General features: G+C 35.3%; 1 protein-coding gene across 1 annotated transcript; it reads left to right on the top strand.

Moving 5' to 3' along the window:
• The first annotated feature begins 17,717 nt into the window (after window positions 1-17,717).
• LOC121430728 (putative nuclease HARBI1) lies at window positions 17,718-22,270 on the top strand. The gene is made up of 4 exons (XM_041628103.1): window positions 17,718-17,798; window positions 20,462-20,728; window positions 21,103-21,239; window positions 21,785-22,270. The coding sequence occupies exons 1-4, from the start codon at window positions 17,718-17,720 to the stop codon at window positions 22,065-22,067; spliced, it is 768 nt and encodes a 255-aa protein (XP_041484037.1). The 3' UTR covers window positions 22,068-22,270.
• Window positions 22,271-22,866: the final 596 nt, after the last annotated feature.

Here is a 22,866-nt window from a genome sequence, read left to right as displayed (position 1 = left end):
GCATTTTATATATAAATATAACATGCTTAAGACCTCAAATTCCTGCCTACATATACATGTATATGCGCACTTATGCAAAACTGTGTGAATGGTCAGTTATTTATAAAGTACCCCCAAATAGTCCCTACCACTTTTTTGGTCGAGTGCCCCCCCCCCGCCGGATGAAGACAAAGAGGTGGAATAATTGAAAGTAAAAGTACACTTTGTCACATGTTACTCACATATAGTATTATATGTGGGACCACAATTTCCACACATACAGGTCAAAGACACTTTGCTCATTCAAGAGAAGGTGAAAATTCAATGATTTGGCAAGATCTTTCACATAAAATTAAATCCACATGTCTCCCAGAGGTTTATATGTAATGTTCAACTCAACTACATGGTATTCAGAGTATCAGATCAAGTCCAATTAAGACAAAAGTTAACACACTCGCAGGGACGAGACTGGTAGACTAACAAGGAAATCAGCAAAGCAAAATACTTCGACCGTTACCAGAATCGTTACAAGGGTGTGCTGCGACACCTAACATTGGTGTGTTAATCCTTTAAATTGAACTTCTCACAAAGTATTTTGACCTTATATGTAATTAATTCCATCAGTTTTTACCTATGAGGGTCAGTTGTAGTCCAGGATAGGCCCCATAGAAACTTGACCAAACCTTGTTTTTTATATATGCAATATTTTTTTATGGTTTCTTGTCAGTTCGAGGGTGCTGATTACGAATCTGAATGATGCCACTCGTGTAACCTTGAGCATTTTCCGCAAATTGGCAAAATCCAATATGGCCGCCAAAATATGCAAATTACCCATAAAAATCCTAAAATTGTCCGCACATTAGCTACGAAATGCATGAATTGTGTGGCAAGAGTGAGATACTCTCTGAAAAAATAATTTTGACAAAATATTTATTTTCTTCATATTAAAAATGGCCGCCATAGGGGAAACTAGCTTTTACAAAAGTGAGCACTAAAATGCAAACAAAATCGCGATGTATGAACGAAGTTATATATGGAAATCATTATTACTAACGAGATATATCATAAATGGGAAGATTACTGTATTTTGATATCTAAAATGGCCGCGACTGGCCCAAACAGTATTGCGTACAATGGCAATGGGGGGCAAAAAAATTCACAAGAGTGATCACTTTAAAAATGCATATTATTAAGATTAAACGAGTGGAATACTGACTAAAAACATAATTGTTAACGAAATATATTATTAATATGCCATGTATGTAATGATTGTTGTATTTTGATATTAAAAATGGCTGCCAAAGGCCCTTAAAGTATTATGCACAATGGGAAAGAGGGGCAAAGAAATCACAAGAGTGATCACTAAAATGCATATATATGTCATAAATTAATGAAATACTGTTTTAAAACATATTTTCTAACGAAATATATCATCCACGTTTAAAGTTTGTGTTAAATGCTGTATTTTTACTTTCAAAATGGCCGCCAGAGAATTAACAGTATTATGCACAATGCAAAGTGGGAAACCAATATGATTACCATAAATGCAAGTATTAGTGATCTATGAGTAAAAAATGTTGTCTGAAAGCATAATTTCTATTAAGAGAAATCATTTAATCTGCCAGTTAGGTGATAAATACTGTTATTGGAAAGTCAAAATGGCCGCTACATGCCCTTTCGATATTATGCACAATGTGAATGGGAACAAATTATTTCAACAGAATTTGACTTTACAAATGGTGATGTATGAGTGTAATATCGTCTGGAAACATGATTTATACAAAATATATCATCTCTTATGTAATCTAGATGATAAATACTGTATTTCAACATTCAAAATGGCTGCCATATGCCCTTTTTGTGAACATTATTTGTCTACGCTCAAATTGTATATTATACGATAAGGGCTTATGGTGGCTATTTTCAATTACAAAATACAGCGTTTATCACCTTAAATACGTAAGAAACCATGGTTTTAGACAATATTTCACCCTTGCATCAGAATTCACAATTGTAGTCAATATTTAGAGTCAAACAAAGCCAAATTATGTCAAAATTATATGTCCAATGTTGCAATGTACATAATACTTTTAGGACCTATGGCAGCCATTTTGGACTTCAAAGTACAGCATTTATTACCTCCACAACCAATGTGTGATGTATTTAGCTAGAAATCATGTTTAAGACAATATTTTTACTCGTATATCACAGTCATATGCATTAAATGATTCTCACTCTTGTGAAAATTAGTTTCTCCATTGCGCATTGTACATGATAAATACAGGGATTATGGCGGCCATTTTGAATGTCAAAATACAGCATTTATTACATAAATGGCATATTAACAATGATTTCTTTAATCAGTATTCCACTCGTTTATGTTAATAATATGCATTTTTAGTGCTCACTCTGGTCACTTTTTTTGCCCCGGCCATTGCCATTGTACATATTAATACTCTTTATGCTACTGGTGGCCTTTTTGAATGTTGAAATAAGTATTTATCACCTAAATTGCATATGATATGATATATTTTGTTATAAATCATGTTTTCAGACGATATTACACTCATACATCACCATTTGGCTAAGCAAAGCCAAATTCTGCTAAAATAATTTGTTCCCATTCACATTGTGCATAATATCATAAGGGCCTGTAGCGGCCATTTTGACTTTCCAGTAACAGTATTTATCACCTAACTGGCAGATTAAATGATTTCTCTTAATAGAAATTATGCTTTCAGACAATATTTTACTCATAGATCACGAATACCTGCATTTATGGTGCTCACTCCTGTGAATATTGGTTTCCCACTTTCCATTGAGCATAATATTGATGTCTCTGGCGGCCATTTTGAAAGTAAAATACAGTATTTAACACAAACTTTAAACCTGAATGATATATTTCGTTAGAAAATATGTTTTTAAACAGTATCCCATTAATTTATCACATATATATGCATTTTGGTGATCACTCTTGTGATTTCTTTGCCCCACTTTCTTATTGTGGATGATATTTGATATTTTTAGGGCCTTTGGCCAGTGTTGTAGTTAAGGCTCAAACCTCCAAGGCCAAGGCCAAGGCTTTACTACCCAAGACCAAGGCTTCAATAACCAAGGCTGAGGCCAAGGCATGGAAACCAAAGGCCAAGGCCTGAAAACCTCAAGACTAAGGCCAAGGCCAAGGCATTTTCAAACTTTCAATATATTTAACAATGAGACAACAATTCTTAGGCGGCAGACATGATGCACAAGACAAAGTGTGTAAAAGGTGTGAGCGAGTGAAAATTTTTACCCTTGTACATAAATGAAAATAATTTCATGATAGATTTAGACATAATTATGTTATTAAAATAATTATATAGTTGCCTTTGTTCATTTAATACATTATTTTTCGAGGCGATTTACATTGCAATGATTATCATTACCAAGGTGATCCGATCCTGGCATGACCAATCTCAACATATGTCTTTCTCTACTCCCTGAGACAGGGGAGGCAGAACATATTTTTGTTTAGGGGAGGGGTCAAAGCTAAAAAAAAACATTTAGTGCAAACAGATATTTTCAAATGAGATTAACAACTGCATGAAGAAGTTGTGTGTTTTGTAGAATTTCACTTCAGCAAAGCCTTTTTAGGTGATTTCTAATTGATAGGACAGATATTTTGACTTAGGCTTTACTTTTCTGCAAGAAAGCATAGCGAGCAAGCGGTTTTGAAAAAAAATCAATTCTAAAGTTGTAAAATTCAATTTTTGGTCAATTATTGCGATAATCACTGTTAACAGGGCAGCCTTGCGAGATGTTGCCAGCACAAATCACAAGCTGAAACTTCTGGACATTTCGTGTAATAAGAAATGAAATATTCTGAGCTGTTATTGTAATAATGAAAAAGATGTGCATCTTACTAAAGAATTGAGCGTGAGCTGAAATTTTTACTGACCAGAAAGGAGGCTGTTCTTGACTACATTCAGTGACTCATAAATAGGATACTTATTTCACCAATCAAATTATGCGAGCGCTAAGCGCGAGCTCCAAAATTTACAAATTTGATAATTCCAACCTGAAAACTGGACATTCTTAGCGTTTTTTGTGTGTGAACGGGAACAGAAAGAGAACCTTACTTAACAATAATTTATGAGTCCGAGCGCGATCCAAAAATTTGGTGATTTTGTAACCTAAATTGTATCATGTTTTACTATAAAAAAATATATTTCTTTTTTAAAAAGGGCATATTTAATTTTGGAAAAAAGGTATATTTGATTTTGGAAAACAGGCATTTTTTTTTCCTACAGAGAATTTTTCAGGGGGGGGGGGCAAGAGAGCACAAAGCGCAAGTTGAAATGTTCAAATGCTGACCTGAAAATGAGTCATTTTAGGAATCTTGTCAGTTTTGTTTATTTCCTTGAAACTAGTGAAATGAAATTCACTGTCAAACCATATGATTATAAATAAGAAGCTTTTCTTTATTATTTTGTTTAGTCAATCTGAGACACTAGACCCAAAACAAAATATAAACAATTCAATTAGATGTACTGCCAATCAACATATTAACTGATTTTGCAGTATTTTCTGCCAAACAAGCCCCCCCCCCCTTCTCCTCTCTATCTCTCTTCCCATTCCTCTTTTTCGCCTGTTTAATAAATAATAGGACCCCCCAGAAAAAAAAGAGCGAGACAAGAAGTTCCACCACCAAGAATAAACATATCAAAGGAAATTGATATCATTTTCTGAACATATTGTCACAATATATCACAAAATTAGCTTTTCTAATAGCATAAGGGTGAAAAATTGTGCTCGCTTCAATCGCCTTCAACTTTTGGGGGGGCAGAAATTTTGCTCTAGATGCCATGCTTAGCCCCTCAAAATTTTTGGCTCATCATGCCATTGACATATCCTATTTGGAAATGACAAAATTGAAGATTGTGTTCAAGTTTACCAAATCTTTTCAGATAATCATTAAGACTTGAAACATTCTTGTTGGTCAAAGAAAATAATACAAGGAAAATCCTAATGGAATAGAAATCAACCTTGTTATCATTCTTTAGAGTTAGCTATTTTTAAAGTCTGAAAATTGTTGTCGAAATTGCAGTTGGATCTGTTACAGTTATTCCTGTCACAAAATCACTATAATCTTTATCATAATCATTATCATTATTATTGATATTGTCATTATCATCATTAGTCATGATATTACCAATAAATAATGTTATTTTCATCACTTCTCTTTGTTATATAATTATGTGATGATAATTCTTGATAATGGTGATAATCACAATTGATGGCTCTGCTAGTATATTACTACTACAGCTGCTACTACTGCTGACTGGTAATATTGACCATTTGTGTCATTAGATATACAGAAGAATTAAAACATTTATACTTACTTATAAAAGCAAATAAAAGTACAAAATACAAAATGCCTTGAAAAAGCCTTGAAAATGCCTTGAAAATGACTTGAAATTTCAAGGCTCAAAATCCTCAAGGCCAAGGCCCTCTCAAGGCCAAGGCTTGAATGTTCAAGGCCAAGGCTTTGAAAAAGTAGGCCTTAAGGCGCCTTAAGGCCAAGGCCGAGCATCAAGGCACTACAACACTGCCTTTGGCAACCATTTTGAATATCAAAATACAACATTCATCACATACATGGCATACTGATAATATATTTCGTTAACAATTATGTTTTTAGTCAGTGTTCCACTCGTTTAATCTTAATAATATGCATTTCAGTGATCACTCCTGTGAATTTTTTTGGCCCCCATTGCTATTGTACGCAATACTGTTTGGGCCAGTGGCGGCCATTTTAGATATCAAAATACAGAAATGTTCCCATTTATGACATAATAAATGATATATCTCGTTAGTAATGATGATTTGCATATATTACTTCGTTCAAACATCGCGATTTTTTTGCGGGTTAGTGCTAATTTTTGTGAAAATTAGTTTTCCCTATTCATATTGTACATAATAGAGTATACAATGGACTATGGCGGCCATTTTGAATATGAGGAAAATAAATATTTTGTTAAAGATTATTTTTTTAGAGTGTATTTTACTCCTGCCACACGCTTTCATGCATTCCATAGCCAATGTGCGGACAATTTTAGGATTTTCATGGGTAATTTGCATATTTTGGCGGCCATATTGGATTTTGCCAATTTGCGGAAAATGCTCAAGGTTACACGAGTGGCATCATCCAGATTCGTAAATCAGCACCCTCGAATTGACAAGAAACCATAAAAAAATATTGTATATATAACAAAAAACAAGGTTTGGTCAAGTTTCTATGGGGCCGATCCTGGACTACAAATGACCCTCATAGGTAAAAACTGATGGAATTAATTACATATAAGGTCAAAATACTTTGTGAGAAGTTCAATTTAAAGGATTAACACACCAATGTTAGATGTCGCAGCACACCCTTGTAACGATTCTGGTAACGGTCGAAGTATTTTGCTTTGCTGATTTCCTTGTTAGTCTACCAGTCTCGTCCCTGCGAGTGTGTTAACTTTTGTCTTAATTGGACTTGATCTGATACTCTGAATACCATGTAGTTGAGTTGAACATTACATATAAACCTCTGGGAGACATGTGGATTTAATTTTATGTGAAGGATCTTGCCAAATCATTGAATTTTCACCTTCTCTTGAAATTGTCTTTGACCTGTATGTGTGGAAATTGTGGTCCCACATATAATACTATATGTGAGTAACATGTGACAAAGTGTACTTTCACTTTCAATTATTCCACCTATTTGTCTTCATCCCGGGGGGGGGGGGCTGTTACACCGACAAATGTAATAATCGCCCACAAATGTAATAACACTTTACCCACAAATGTAATAACACTTTACCCACAAATGTAATAACACTTTACCCACAAATGTAATAAATTTGAAGGGATTTTTGGCGAAATCCGTTCTAAACTAAAATCCTATAGTAATGCGTTCATATAGCACAAAAGTGCAAGACTACTTCCAGCAGAAGAACTTTGACGTGTTGACGGCATGGTGTTGCTGAAGACCGCAGTGAAGGAGAGAGAAGGGAAGAATGTATACTCCGTGGATGAAGACCCCCCGGGGGGGCACTCAGTATATAATGCATAGTGGGTATGTGCCGTGGAGGGGACCCCCATTTTTACACCCAAATTTCCGTTCCAAGGCATAGCAATTTTGTCTTATTGAGAAAAAAAACAAAGAAAGCCGCTCCAAGGTATCGCATTTTGTTCTTATAAATCGAGAAAAAAAGAAGAAAGAAATCCGCCCCAAAGCTTCGCATATTTTTGGTTATGCCGTTCCGGTCGCATTTATCTGCTGCAATTTTGGTGAAAAGCGGCCGCCGAGCACTGTCCGACCATCGTCTCTGCGCGAGCGCATCCGGCGGAGGCCGCGCTAGCTGCATCATGCATGCATACCCGTTCCATAGGGGTGCATACGCACGTACTCACACGCTGGCGATCCGTTCCAAGGACCCCCGTTTTCACAAAATTGTAGTTCAGAAGCCCGTTCCGAGGACCCTCCTTTTTACGATAAGCCCGCTCCAAGGCCCCCGTTTTTTGTCTCGCCCGCGGCACACCCCTACCACTTTTTTGGTCGAGTGCCCCTGTTACACCCACAAATGTAATAATCGCCCACAAATGTAATAACGCCCACAAATGTAATAACACTTTACCCACAAATGTAATAACACTTTACCCACAAATGTAATAATTTTTAATCGCCCACAAATGCAATAATGACTTTACCCACAAATGTAATAAATTTGAAGGGATTTTTGGCGAATCCGTTCTAAACTAAAATCCTATAGTAATGCGTTCATAAAGCATAAAGTGCAAAGTCTTTCTTGGGGATAAGTCCAAAGTCTTTTTTCCAGACCCGGTTGTTAAAAAATTATTATATAAGTCCAAAGTCTTTTTTCCAGGCCCAGTTAATTCAAAAATTATAATATCAGTCCAAAGTGTTTTTTCCAGACCTGGTTGTTTCAAAAATTATTATGTAAGTTTAAAGTCTTTTTTCCAGACCCGGTTAATTAAGAAATTACGATATCAGTCCAAGGTATTTTTTTCCAGACCCACTTGTTTAAAAAATTATGATATAAGTCCAAAGTCTTTTTTCCAGACCCGTTTATTTCAAAAATTATAATATAGGTCCAAACTAACATACAATAATGATATTCTAGTGGAATAGAAATGAGAATCGAGCATAGTCTTTTCTCCAGACCCAGTTGTTTAAAACTGGTGGAATCAGTCAAAAAGTAACCCAACTCTCCTATTTATGTTGAATAACATGGAAATATAGCGTGGTCTTTCCTCCAGACCCAGTTATAAAAATCGTAAAAAACACAACAACAGCCAACAACAAAACAAAGAACCTGTAATCTTATCAACATTGAATAGCATGGAAATATTGTGTAGTCTTTCTCCAGACCCAATTATTTCAAAATAGCAAAAGTTAATAATAATAAAAAAGAACAACAGAATCTAAGACCCAATTATCCTTCAAACTAACAACCTTCAATAAATAAAAGTTTAGATAGTTTTCTTTATTCCATACCTTGTCATTTTCAAATATAAGATAAATGAAATCTTCATAACTAAGACTCATTCTTATTCTCGTGCCTGTTCAACATGAATAAGATGATTTATGTCCGACAAGTTGTCACATCTGACAACTGTCCTTGATGTTGATTGGCTAAGATGCAGTGCTTCAATGGTAAGTGTCGGATAAAATGGGACTTGTCAGATTAAACGTCAGACAACTCCTTTCATGAAATGCTCCCCGGGCTCTAAGTTTTGATGTTTTTTTTAATTATAAATTTCTTTGCCTGGAAGAATAAGTGAATGTTTAAATACATTATTTATTACAGGATCTTAGGGTATAAGAGGGTTTTAATTTTAAATATTTATTTTGTTCTTTTTTTTTAATAAGCTGGACTGGTCAAATTAAGTATGCGTTATCCGAAGGGTTTTATAGTTTGGATGATGTTGGGGTCTAAGTTTTAAAATTAATGTTTCGCTTAATTATTTTTTTAAGAGAACTGGGTGAGGGGTAAAGACATTACTCTAAGCCCAAGCATTTATACTGGGTTTAATTTTGAAGATTGGTCTTAGCTGTGATTTTTTTTTCAATATTTGTTTATCTTTTAAATAACCGGGTCTAGAAGAAAGACTAAGCATAATACTCGTCTTATTCCACAAGAATAAGAATATTACAAAGTCTTATGTTTTTAAGATTGTTTAAATTATTTTTAAATGACTGGGTCTGGAATAAAGACAACGCTCTAAACATGTGCTTTTCTGCATGCATGGTCTTACTTTGGAGGATTGTTGGTTCTTAGATTAGTTGTTGGGGGTTGGGTTTTATTGATTTTTTATTCTTGAAATAATTGTGTCTGGAGGAAAGTCGATCTTCGACAATCGGTCTTCGTGTTATTCCACAGTAATAAGATTATTGGGTCTTCGTTTTAGAATATTTGTAAAAACTATTTCATTTTTTCAAATAATAACCAAGTCTGGAGGAAGGATGTTTGCTTTACCCATGCATTATTGCAATGTTTTGTAGGGGTCTTAGTATTATTAAAAAAACTGGGTGTGGGGTAAAGACATATTTTTTAACTGGGTGTAACTTTGGAAGATTGGTCTTAGATTTGAAGTTTTTTAAATTCATTTTTTAAATAGCCGGGTCTGGAGAAAAGAGTACGTTTTAAAACTCGCCTTATTCCACAAGAATAAGAATATGATAGGGTCTTATGTTAGAATAATTATTTTTCGTATTTGTTTTAATGATAAGGTCTGGACTAAAGACAACGCTCTAAACCTCTTTTTAAAACAGGTTCTTAGGTTGAAGATTGTTTGGTCTTAGATTTTGATTTTTTTATTATTAGAATTAGCGTTTTTTGAAAAATAAAACTGGGTCGGGCTGAAAGACTACGCTACATGTATATGTCCATGTTATCCAGCATTAATAAGATTATGGGGTCTTTATCCTGTTTTTAAAATTTACAGTCAAAGCTGTGTTGTGGCCACCTGTCTATAGTTGTCAACTGCCTATAGTGACCACTAAAACCGCTTCCCATGGAGGCAGATTGTGTGTATAAGAACCTGTCTATAGCAACCACCTGTCTATAAAGGCCACATTTTGTGTTTTCTTTGGGTGGTCACTATAGACAGGTTTCACTGTAATTCATAATTTTGAATAACTTGGTTTGGAGGAAAGACTATGCTTAATTTCATGGAAAGTGTATGATTTTTTTTTCAATCATTTATTATTTTTAAATAATCTGGTCTTGATGAATGTCTACACTATATTTTCATGTTATTCAACATTAATAGATTGTGTGGTCTTTGTTAAAAGATTTGATGAATGTTTTAAATAACCCGAGAAATGTCTTTGCGCTATATGAATGCATTAATATAGGGTTTAGTTTTTAGTTTTAAGTAACCGGGTCGAGAAAAAAGACTTTGCATTTGTGTGCTACATGAACGCATTACCATAGGGTTTATTTTTTAGTTTTAAGTAACCAGGTGTGGAGAAAAGACTACGCTTGATTCTCAATTTACTCTTAGCACATATATTCACAATAATGCACCAAATAAGTTGAAACAACTACAGACATTAATTCCACCAGTTTTCATTAACTGGGTCTGGAGAAAAGGCTAACCTCGATTCTCATTTTTGTTCCACTGGAATATCATTATTGTGTCTTAGTTTGGACTTATATAATAATTTTTGAACTAACCGGGTCTGAAAAAAGACTTTGGACATATTGCATAATTTATTTAACAACTGGGTCTGGAAAATAGACTTTGGAGTTATATTTCAATTTTTGAATTAACTGGGTCTGGAAAAAAAAACTTTGCACTTTTGTGGTATATGAACGCATTACTTTAGGGTTTAGTTTTAGTTTTAAGTAACCAGGTCTGGAGAAAAGACTAAGCTTGATTCTCATTTTTATTCCACTGGAATGTCATTATTGTATCTTAACTTGGACTAATATTATAATTCTTTAAACAACCGGGTCTGAAAAAATACTTTGGACATATCTTATAATTTGTTTAACAACTGGGTCTGGAAAAAAGACTGAACTTTTGTGCTATATGAACGCATTACTACGGTATAGGGTTTAGTTTTAAATAACCTGGTCTGGAGAAAAGACTACGCTTGATTCTCAATTTACTCTTAGCGCATAAATTATATCCACAATATAAGCCGTATAAGTTTAAACAATACAAAGACAATAATTCCCCTAGTCTTAATTATCTGGGTCTGGAGGAAAGACTAAGCTCGATTCTCATTTTTATTCCACTGGAATATCGTTATCGTATCTTAGTTTGGACTTATATTGTATTTTTTTTAATTAACCGGGTCTGAAAAAAAGAATGAACTTTTGTGCTATATGAACGCATTACTATAGGGTTTAGTTTTTAGTTTCAAGTAACTGGGTCTGGAGAAAAGACTACACTTGATTCTCAATTTACTCTTAGCGCATATATTCACAATATAAGCCATATAAGTTGAAACAACAACAAAGACAATAATTCCACCAGTCTTAATTAACTGGGTCTGGAGGAAAGACTAAGCTCGATTCTCATTTTTATTCCACTGGAATATCATTATTGTATCTAATTTTTGACTTATATTGTAATTTTTTTAAATAACCGGGTCTGGAAAAAAGAATTTGGACTTATATAATAATTTTTTTAACAACCGGGTCTGGAAAAAAGACTTTGGACTTATATAATAGTTTTTTAAACAACCGGGTCTGGAAAAAGACTTTGGACTTATCTCCAACAAAGACTTTGCACTTTGTGCTATATGAAAGCATTACTATAGGATTTTAGTTTAGAACAGATTCGCCAAAAATCCCTTCAAATCTATTACATTTGTGGGTAAAGTCATTATTACATTTGTGGGCGATCAAAAATTATTACATTTGTGGGTAAAGTGCATTATTACATTTGTGGGTGAAATTATTACATTTGTGGGTAAAGTGTTATTACATTTGTGGGCGTTATTACATTTGTGGGTAAAGTGTTATTACATTTGTGGGTGCAACAGTCCCCTCAGACCAAAAACGATGGGGTTCAAATTTTAGACGCCTCCTTCCCTTTGTGGGGGTCCTATACAAAGCCCAATAGGATCATCATTTCAACCTTATTTCTCACTTTTCTTCACCAATTTTATTTTTAAGTTGTCTGAGGTGTATGAGAATGAATGTTTGATGATGTTGTGATGTCAATGTGTTTTAAATTTTAACAAATGGGGGCGGACTTTAAGAGAAATCCCCCCAAATTGTAAAATATTACCCCAAAAATATTATTTTTCCCTTTTTTGGCACTAGAATTAGGACAAAAGGATTACAAAATGAAATATGTCTTGTTTTTCAATCCAATAACAGAGGAATATATCACATGTAATTTATATCATTATTTTTGATGTAAAAATCATCCTCATTTCAGGATTTTATGCAGTGAAAACGTTACTAAAACACTAGAGGGCGCCATAACTTATGATAAGCACTTCCCTTAAAAAAAATCGAATTCTAGGCACTGTAATTTTATCAATAAATTTGAAAACTTACACATTTCAAGAGCAATTATTACCAATGCCAATTCATAGTATGGGCATTTAATTTGTTTTGATTCTACCCCCCCCCCTCCGAGGGGGGGGGCATAATGGCTGCCTTAGGCTAAAAATCCTGGATTCATTTTTTCCTTACTTAAGTGGCCTTAATTTGGTTTCTATTCAAAGGCTTTTCAGGGTGAAGAAGTATATCTGGAAAAGTTACAAGGACAGCAAGTGGTCTTGTGCCCAGAAATCCAAGATGGCTTCCCAAAATGGAGTTTAAAATGGCTGTTGATAATTTAAATGGAAATAGCACATTTTATCTCAACCTGAGATAGATGGAATCGGTGTCTAGACCATGGTTTCAATGATCGAAATTGGGACAGGAATACTGTTCCATTTTTTATTTACTTAATTTTGGGAAGCCATCTTGGATTTGTCAACATACCGGGACAGTCAGTGGTCCGGTACGTTGAAAAATCCAAGATGGCTTCCAAAAATGGAGTTTGAAATTGCTGTTGCTGCTTGAAAAACCGTTATAGTTTGTTCAATATCCGGGAATATGAATTTGTGTGTGTACCATTCAATTCAATTCAAATAAAACATATATTTTCTTCCATGTCATTACATTTTTCGTAAACATAAATTCATACATAAATCAATGGAAAAGTTGGTCAAATAATACATTAGAATAAGTTACAAGGAGAACAATGGAGTATAAAATAGCCACTGTTATTTACAAATGGACCTTTAATATCCATCAAAAATGGTTTTGATGTCTAAACAATGATTTTTAAAGTCAGAAAATTAGTTACAAGTGTTCGAGCGTTGTGGCCCAGTGGATTAGTCTTTTGACTTTGAAGGGGTCGTGGGTTCGAATCCCAGCCATGGCATAGTTTCATTCTGCAAGAAATTTATCCACATTGTGCTGCACTCAACCCAGGTGAGGTAAATGGGTACCCGGTAGGAAGAAATTCATTGAATGCTAGCAGGGCCCGCTGGGAGAACAGTTTTTAGAACTGAAGTAGCTTCCCTAGGTAAATATACCTATATTATTAATATTATCATATTATAACAAGGACAATGATTGGTCTATGTCGAAAAATCCAAGATGGCGTCAAGAAATCTGAGTCTAAAGTGACTGATGTTACTTAAAAATGGACATAGTTCATTTGAAATTCACCAAGGACATATGATTTTGGTGTCCACTCAATGGTTTCATGATTAAAATTATACCTCCGACTGGTTACAAAGATATGCACTTGTCCATTTTGCCTAAAAATCCGAGAAAGCTTTTACAATGGCATCTAAAATGATTACAAACACTCATTAATAATGGTCAGAGTTTATACAATATTAATCTGTGAGGAATTATTTTTTGGTGTCTACATGGTAGTATAAAGGGTCAGATAATACATTCGACAAATAACACGGATATTTAGTTTTCATCAAATTTCATCAAATGGGTGCTATTACAAACTCATGAATCAATATGAGAACTTTCCCATACATTTAAGTGTAGGCACCAAAATATTTCTCACAGGTTGATATTGTATGAATGATGTATCCACCTTTAAGTAACAATAGTCATTTTTGGAACCAATCTTTTAAAGCCAACTTGGATTTTAAGGCAAAATGGATAACTGCATAATCATTGTAGCCAGTCCTTAATAAGTATTTTTAACTCTTGAAATACTAATGTAGACACCAAAATAATATCCCCAGGACCCCGTTGCATAAAACTCTAACCGGAGTTTTCTCCGGTAAAAATCTCCGGTTAGAGTGAAAACTCCGGTAAAAAATAATTAACCGTAGTTTGTCTGTTGCATAAAGAATAACCGGATTTTTTTCCGGTTACCTCCGGTTCATTTCCATAGAAACTCCGGTTAATTTTACCTTAGCTCTGAAGTTGGTGTTTAGTTAACCAGAGAATTTATGAGCACAGATTTAAAGATGGCTGCTGTACTGCATGCTCTGCAAATCGCTGCACTCAGACGGGAAAGGGTTTTCCGCGATCGGCACCATCCGCTCGACGTTTACGATGATCAGCAAATGTTCAAGTTGTATAGATTTACAAGGCAGGGGTGTCTGCACATCATAGATATGATAAGTGATAGGCTGGAGCACAGAACGAGGAGGAATCGTGCACTTTCCCCATCCCTGCAAGTTTTTTTAAGTCTACGATATTACGCGACAGGTAGTGTCATGGATGACACACGGTGCATCCATGGGGTGCACCTGAGTTAGCGATGCCAAACCAGCCGCGCGTTCGCATCGGTATGCTCTGCCCCTGTGTAAAACATGGTCTCAGAAAACTCTTTTCCAGTCTTTAAATATTAATTCAGTAACACTCTGACCCACAAAAATCCGAAGATTATTAAATTAAAATAGGAAATTTTCACTTTACATTCTGATTTGAGGTTAGAATCGCCAGATATTTTGCACTTGAAATGTGTCTTGAAACCTGCCTGATCGTACGATGCGCGCGGCCATTTTGAATCTCAGAAGCCAAAAGTGGAAAGTACTGCTCATGTCATAATCATGTGACACACAAGATTTTGACTTCCACCAGTGTTTGTGGCAATTTGAATCGTTAGTTTAGTACTTTTGCTCTGAAATTATGTCTAAGAAATCCGATTTTTTTTGCATTTTGATATCATGATTTGTTGAGATTTTGTTGATATGGTGATTTGATGATGACATGAATGATTTGACCCCTTTATCGTACCCCTACACATAAAAAAAACAAAAAACTCCCAGCATCATGAGATTCTTTGAATTCTAAGCTTTGTAATGATACCAAACTTGTTACCAATTAGCAAACCGCGAATTACCGCCAGCGGGAAAGATAAGGGCTTGCACTGTCCCCAATCTGGAAAATTCAGGGTCAATACAGAGACTGTATAGTCTGTTGAGTAGGGTTGTTTGGTTTTTGGTGATTATGTAACAGATGGTGATGTACCTTTCTTGCCCTTTTAAACCCTGATTATGGTCCAAGGCCCCATTTTTTTTTTGCCTGATTTATTATGTCTAGATCTATGTTTACCCCTTCCATAATTTGCCCCAGACCCCTGCGTGGCCTATATGTATGCAACCCGCCCCTCACCCATAATTGCCATTATTACTCGTCCCAACCCTATTTCTTTTTTTTTGGGGGGGGGGGCCTGTAACACGGACCCCAAACTTTATTGGCCCTTGCCCCCTGACCCCATTTTTTGGGGGGGAGGGCTACCCATTATCGGTACTTGTCCAACGTCACCGGCCCGGCGGCCCCTACCTATCCCGACCCATTTTTTTAGCTACCTTTAAGCCGTCAAATGTTACTGGCCTCCCCCCATCCCGGCCCCTGCCCCCCCCCACCAGCCCAATTTTTTTTTAGCTTTCTTTAACTTGTCCAACCTTACCGGCCCCTGGCACCCCATCCCGGCCCCTTGGCCCCGACCCAATTTTTTATTTCTTTTTTATTTTTAGCTTTCTTTAATATGTCCGACCTTACCGGCCCCTGGCCCCCCTCCCCCATCACGGCCCGTGGCCCCTGACCAAATATTTTTTTTTTTTTTTTTTTTAGTTTTCTTGAACTTGTCCAACCTTACTGGTCCCTGGCCCCATCCCGGCCCAGGGCCCCTGACCCATTTTTTTTTTTTTTTTTTTTTTTTTTTTTTTTTTAGCTTTCTTTAACTTGTCCAATCTTACTGGTCCCCCTCCCCCCATCATGGCCCGTGGCCCCTGACCCAATTTTTTTTTTTTTTTATTTATTTTTCTTTAACTTGTCCAACCTTACTGGTCCCTGGCCCCCCTCCCCCATCCCGGCCAGTGGCCCGACCTAATTTTTTTTTTTAGCTTTCTTTAACTTGTCCAACCTTACTGGTCCCTGGCCCCCATACCGGTCCATGGCCCCTGACCCAATTTTTTTTTGGAGAGCTTTCTTTAACTTGTCCAACCTTACCGGCCCCTGGCCCCCCTCCCCCCATTCCGGCCCGTGGCCCCCGACCCAATTTTTTTTTTTTTTTAGCCTTCTCTACTTGTCCAACCTTACCAAATCACTTTGGAAGGCCAGAAAGGCGATCTTGTAATATTCTCGATGTTGAATATACTTGTTTTGGGGAAAAATAGTATAACAGAATACATCTTTTCACAAGTGAACATTCGATCATCTTTGAAATGCAGATGATACGTGTGTGGAATACTTTACCACTGACCAATTCATTGATCAGGATCAGGCAAGTTTCATGCATAATGATAATAATCAGTATAATGGTATTTCATTTCAAGAATGTTAGAAGCATAAACTGAATTGTACAGAGCTTTTACATGTAAACAAAAGAAAATGTAAACTGCATTTTAGTACTTAATAAAAAATAATATCAAGTTGTATTATACAAATATACAGTATACAAAGCATGAAGAAGCATAAATTTGGTAATGAATGCAGCTGGACAAGTACTTCTGCACTTGAATTGTTCATTACATAATCGTCTCATTTGCATATTTACCACTTTTTGTACATGTAGAAGATAATATTCTATGAATTTGTTCTTTTGCAATTGAACATCATATCACTGATGATGATACTATTATCCAATTTATTTGTAATGAAATGCCATACACAAGAACAAACATCATTGTAACATATATTGTACTATATTGCATCATAATCTCATTTGCATATGCATATTTAAATACATGTATTCTGTTTGAATTTTAATATATTATAGTCCGCGATGGTTTAATCAAGGAATAGGCCACTTGACATATTGTTGGTGGTTAATTTCCTCATACATGTAGTTTGAAAAGAAATATTTTTAACATACATGTTTACAATATGCGTATCATTGGCTTTGCATCATAACCTCATTTACATAAAGATATATGGTATTTTAAATTTGCATATTTAATTATATGAAACACTCTTTTTTTAATATTATATATTGGTTTAATCAAAGAATGGGCCAATTGACATATTTTGGTGGTTAATTATCTCAAAATCACTAGCATGGGTGAAACTACAAAGGCAAATACACATTCCGCATGAGCGGCAGACATTTTTAATGATATGCGTGCATATTTAATTAGATATTTGCCTAATTTGCATATATTAAGAAAAAACCGTAGTCTTATTGTGAAGAGCAGGTCACAAGCTTCAAAATGAATGGTCACAACATATGTATACAGTAGATATTTAAAAATGATGTGGCATCGCTACCTGAGTACAGCATCGCGAACCATTCGGAGAGTAACCCTAGCCCTATGTGAACTGAAAGATGAGGTAAGTAATCAATAGAGTAATAACAATCCTTTTTTTAATTCAATACATTCAACGTATTACCATTGCATTGCCCATGTATCATGAATCTTAATTGCTTACCTACCGGTACCGGTACCGTACTCATTTACAGTCAAAACTGTCTGTCAAAACAAAGTTATACCTCAGTTCTAGACTACTAAACCCTTATTTTCTAGAACCAGTTAAGAAGGAGGAATAAAAAAACAATCTATTTCAACATGTAGGGATATGTTGTTTGTGACTTACGAAGTTTTTGAAGAGATTTGGGGGTTCTTAAGACGGGCTGAACGAGAAATAAATGCTTGTGCGTTGATTATCGTTATCAATTATCCCAAACCCAGTCCCGCACGTGCAAATGCGCGTTGGGCATTACAAATATTACGAGACGATACGCACTGTCATTCAGTCAGTCGATCGACTACACTACAGTATTGTATCAGAGCAGCCACCCCATAGACGTTAAAAGACCAGGTAACACCGGTCAATTTATGTCAATATACTTCTAAATTTACTTACTATTTTCATTTATAATGCCATACCGTACGTACGCAGACAACCTACTCCGAAAACACTTCTATGACTGATCGATGACCACTCACACATACATGCGAAGCGTACAACCGATATCGATGTATATCTCGTTTTGTTGTTGTTTGCGAGTTTGTTTTCTATGGAATGCTGAATTTGATAAAATTTGACTTACCATTAAGATCATAAAAAATATATTACAAAATAATCGATCTATTTATAAATGGTCGATCAAAACAATTAATGAACACACAATTTCCATTCCTTCCTAATAAAAGGGTAAAATATATTGTGCGTTACTTTTTCCATTCTTTTAATTCCCATGTATTCGTTTCTCAGAAAATTGTGAGGAAAATATGATTTTTTAAACCCTGGTTTTTTTTAATGAAACCCACGCTCTCGCCCATGAGCAAAAGCAGTCCCTTGACTCCCAACCCCTGGCGTACCTAGGATTTTCCAAAAGGGGGGCAAATATTTGGATGGAGATCTCATCTGCAAAAAAATTCACAACCAAGAAAAAAAAGGTCTTCAACCCCCAACTCGAGGATTTAATTCTTACCGGCCAGAAAAAAAATGAGAATAGAAAAAAAGGGTCTTCAGGTTCAAAAGAGCTGGAAATATGTCTGTTTTCACTACATTTTTACATTAAAAATTATTCACTTTGCTTCTCAAATGGGGGTTGGGGGGACGTCACCTGCATGAATTGTGACTCAGAGGTAGTGCCCCCCCCCCCCTGCTTCCCTTTTCTTCAACTGTTCTCTTTTCTTGCAATTTGTTTCTCTTCCCAACCTCACTTATTACATTTTCCCTTTAATTTCCCTTTCATTTGATATTGCGCCCCGGCCTTCCGGGGGGGGGGGGGGTTCAGTGTCCCCCACCCACACACACACACGCTTTTTGAAGCACTAAAAATTGGCCCCTTTTTGCCCAAGAAAAATGACCCCTTCCAAATGCATTCGTTTTATGTATTAAAGAGCGTCCCTTTCTTGCCTTATAAATTCTCGTTTCCTTTCTTGCTCTTTTAGCGCCCATAATTTTCCTCAATTATCGTTCTTATCCCTTCTAAGTGTATTTTTAAATATAAAAAATCTTTTTAAACTCTTCTTAAGCCCGTTTTAGTTGCCCTTTTTTGTAGTGAAGTTCTAGTAGCATGTATTAATATTGGCCCCTATGCACCTTGATCAAATGCCCCATTTGAATATACCCTTATTTACTTTTGCTTAAATGCACCTTCTTTTTTAATTTGTTCAAATTTCCAGTGTTTTAATGTAACGTATTTGCAGTTAGCATCCTTTCTTTTCTTCACCCCGCCCCAACAAAAAAATACCTCCATGGACCACCAAAATAATGTTCAAGACCAAGGAAACGAAAGAAGAAAGCAAAGAAAAGCAGTTAAATATGATATTGTTCTCAAAATATTATGTCAAACTCTATCAGAAATTAGATTTTTTTAAAACAACTGTCAAAATTTGCTTGTTTGCTTCTAGCTTTAAAGATTTTTTGCTCATATGCCATGTCTTCCCCCCTATTTATCATTTGTTTGCTCAATACCCTACTACAACATAAATGGTAGATGTGCTATTTTCTTAATAGGTGTTCTGTTTTTCCCCTGTGCCCCCCGCCAAATTTTCAATTTTGCTTTGCGCGCCCTGCCTGTATATATGCCCCATCACTTTCTTTCTCCTATATTTTTATTTTTTCACACTTTGTTTTCTTACTTACCCCCTTCCATTCTCTTCATGCCTCCTTCCGAATTCCTTTAATTATCCTTTTTAATCCCTTCTATATTTAGATCTCTTTCTGCCCTTATTTTCTACCCATTTCCCTTCTCCTCTCTTTTGATTTTGTTCATTACCTTCAATTATTTCTCTCCCCTTTCCCCATTTCCTTTTGAACGTTCCTTCACTTTTTATCTCTATTTCTCAGTTCATTTTATGCCCCCTTCCTTTCTGTAATTTCCTCTCTACCTCATTTTCTTTTTTTCTTGGGGGGGTGGGGCGTAAATGACCTCAGACAAGAAGCTCTGCCTCTCCATGTTCCTATTATTAATCACATTTTATATTTATTCATGAGATGACAGTGTTTTTATGCAAGAAATTTTTTATTTTTTATGACAGGTTATCAAGTTCCCTGAAACTCTGGAGAAAGTGAGAGACACCCAAGTTTCCTTTTTTGAGGTTGCAGGATTTCCGAATATTGTTGGGGCGATCGATGGAACTCATGTTAATCTCCACGGAGCACCTCTAGGAGAAGAGGAGTACATCTATGTCAATAGAAAAGGAAGGCATTCAATAAATGTTCAGTTGATTTGCAATACCCAATACAAGATCACGAATGTTGTCGCCAGGTGGCCTGGTAGCACCCATGACAGTAGGATATTGAGGGTATGTTACATTTGAGTGTTACACTGTTGAATTGTATGCAAATTCCTGTAACGATGCTGTTCATCATTTCAATTTAAAACCCTTTAAAATTCCTGGATTGCTGTCATGCAATCTGTTTTAAAACTTTTCATAATTTCTACAATTAACATACATATATATCTTAAATTGATTCCTAATAGATAATTGTACATTAAGATATACAAATATCTTTTATAGTAATTAATAACATTTCGTACACATTTCTCAGTATCAATTTTTTTCTTCATCTAATTATATATTGTTTTTATCATTTCATTTTCACTACGTATAACCAAGTCAATCACAAACATTAATTTGTTGCCCCCTCTTTTTTCCATTTCATGAAAATACTACAGAACAGTGCAATTGGACAGCGATTCGCTAATGGTGAACTTCAGGGAATCTTGTTGGGGGATTCAGGTTATCGTTTGGAAAGATGGCTCATGACACCTGTGAGAGATCCACACACAGAAGCTGAAAGGAGATACAACAGGTGAAATGTCAAATAAATATTTTATTTAAGTATTTTTTACAACCAAATTCGGTGCTCATTCAATAATAGAAACAGCATACACCAAAAATTAATTTCAAAGTATATACACAATAATAAATACATTTGCTCCAAATGTATTTGCAACAGTACTTGAAAAAAACTATTGCTTGTCATTGGGAATAATATAATGTTCAATTCCCTGAGAAAGATATACTTCCCCCTAGTCAATTGCATGGTAATAATATGTTGCATAAATACATTTGAATATATCAATATCAATAAAAAGTTCTATGGCAAGGTCTGACATTTAAAGCCTTGGGTCAGTTAATCAAAAAGTAATATGAATGTATGATGCATGTAGTTGATTGCATGGTAATAAATAATATATTTTGTATAAATACACTTGAAATATATTAATATGAATACAAGTTATTAGGCAAGGTCTGACATTTGATGGATAAACTTGGCTTGGGTTTATTGAGTTTAGTTTCCCCAATAAAATCTCAAACAAATCTTATCACATATCTTATATCCAATGGTTTCAGAGCTCATTGCCGAACCCGGGTCGTCATCGAGATGGTCAACGGCCAGTTAAAGAATAAACTAAGATGCCTCATTGCGTCTGGCCTCCAACTATCCCCTGAAAGAGCATGTGATGTAATAGTTGCATGTTGCGTTCTGCACAATGTAAGCAAGGATCTCAGGGAGCCAAATTACCATGAAGGAGGGGAAGAAGATGTTGAATTACCACCCATTGACCAAGCTTATGATCCTGTAGGAGAAGGAGCAGCTACTAGGAGAGACATTATCGATACTTATTTCACCTAGAGTTCACTTTTCTATTCTGGAATTGAGGTGTCACTATTGCATATATTCATATTAGAATACCAATATTTACCCTTTATGCTGAGTGCAATATATTAGATCCTTTATAATCCAATTTTCAAAGATTTGGAATAGCAATTGAAATAAACATCCAAACCTACAAAATTTTACAGATCAAAGTTTGCAACAGTGATGGAAATTTAGAATAGAAATTTCAGCCAATCTTGAGCCTCCCTCTAGAAGCAAATGCATTAAAAAAGAGAATGACATTGTTGGCTGCAATTATTTTGACTTTACACTGACCATTTTGCAGTATAATGAATTTAGTATTATTGGCATTATACTGAACTTCAAATATTTTTTTTGGTATATTTGAAATTATTTTTTTTAATGCTGGGAACTTTCATATGCAATATAAAACACAATTTGATCTAAAATGTCCTCATGACTGGATAAATGTGGAGTCTTTTAATTTGTCCCAAAAGTTCGAGGAAGGAAAAATGGTAGTAATGAATATATTAATTTCCCATCAGGAACAGTAATTGACTGATCCAACCAACATGACTAATTTTGCTTGTTTCCTCAGTTGTGTTGCCGAAATGGTTATTAGTGGTGTCAGTATGGACTATGGCATGTCATCAATGATCAGATGCGAAGCACTTTTTTCTTCTATCAATAAAAAGTTCATTCATCTGAATGGTGGTTCTGTATTGCTTATCATCTAAAAAATGCTTTTGAGATGGATCAGAGTATGAGATGGATCAGAATACGAGATGAATCATACAGTACTAGCATTACAGAG

Source organism: Lytechinus variegatus, chromosome 1, assembly GCF_018143015.1.
Source record: "Lytechinus variegatus isolate NC3 chromosome 1, Lvar_3.0, whole genome shotgun sequence".
Taxonomy (NCBI): Eukaryota; Metazoa; Echinodermata; class Echinoidea; order Temnopleuroida; family Toxopneustidae; genus Lytechinus; species Lytechinus variegatus.
This window is presented reverse-complemented; position numbering and strand designations above follow the sequence as displayed.

Excerpts from the sequence above, each read along its gene's own strand:
- LOC121430728 (XM_041628103.1), top strand. The coding sequence starts at position 17,718 with ATGATGTGGCATCGCTACCTGAGTACAGCATCGCGAACCATTCGGAGA. Across the intron at positions 20,729-21,102 it reads ATGACAGTAGGATATTGAGG|AACAGTGCAATTGGACAGCG; the intron begins GTATGTTACATT and ends AAAATACTACAG. Across the intron at positions 21,240-21,784 it reads GCTGAAAGGAGATACAACAG|AGCTCATTGCCGAACCCGGG; the intron begins GTGAAATGTCAA and ends CAATGGTTTCAG.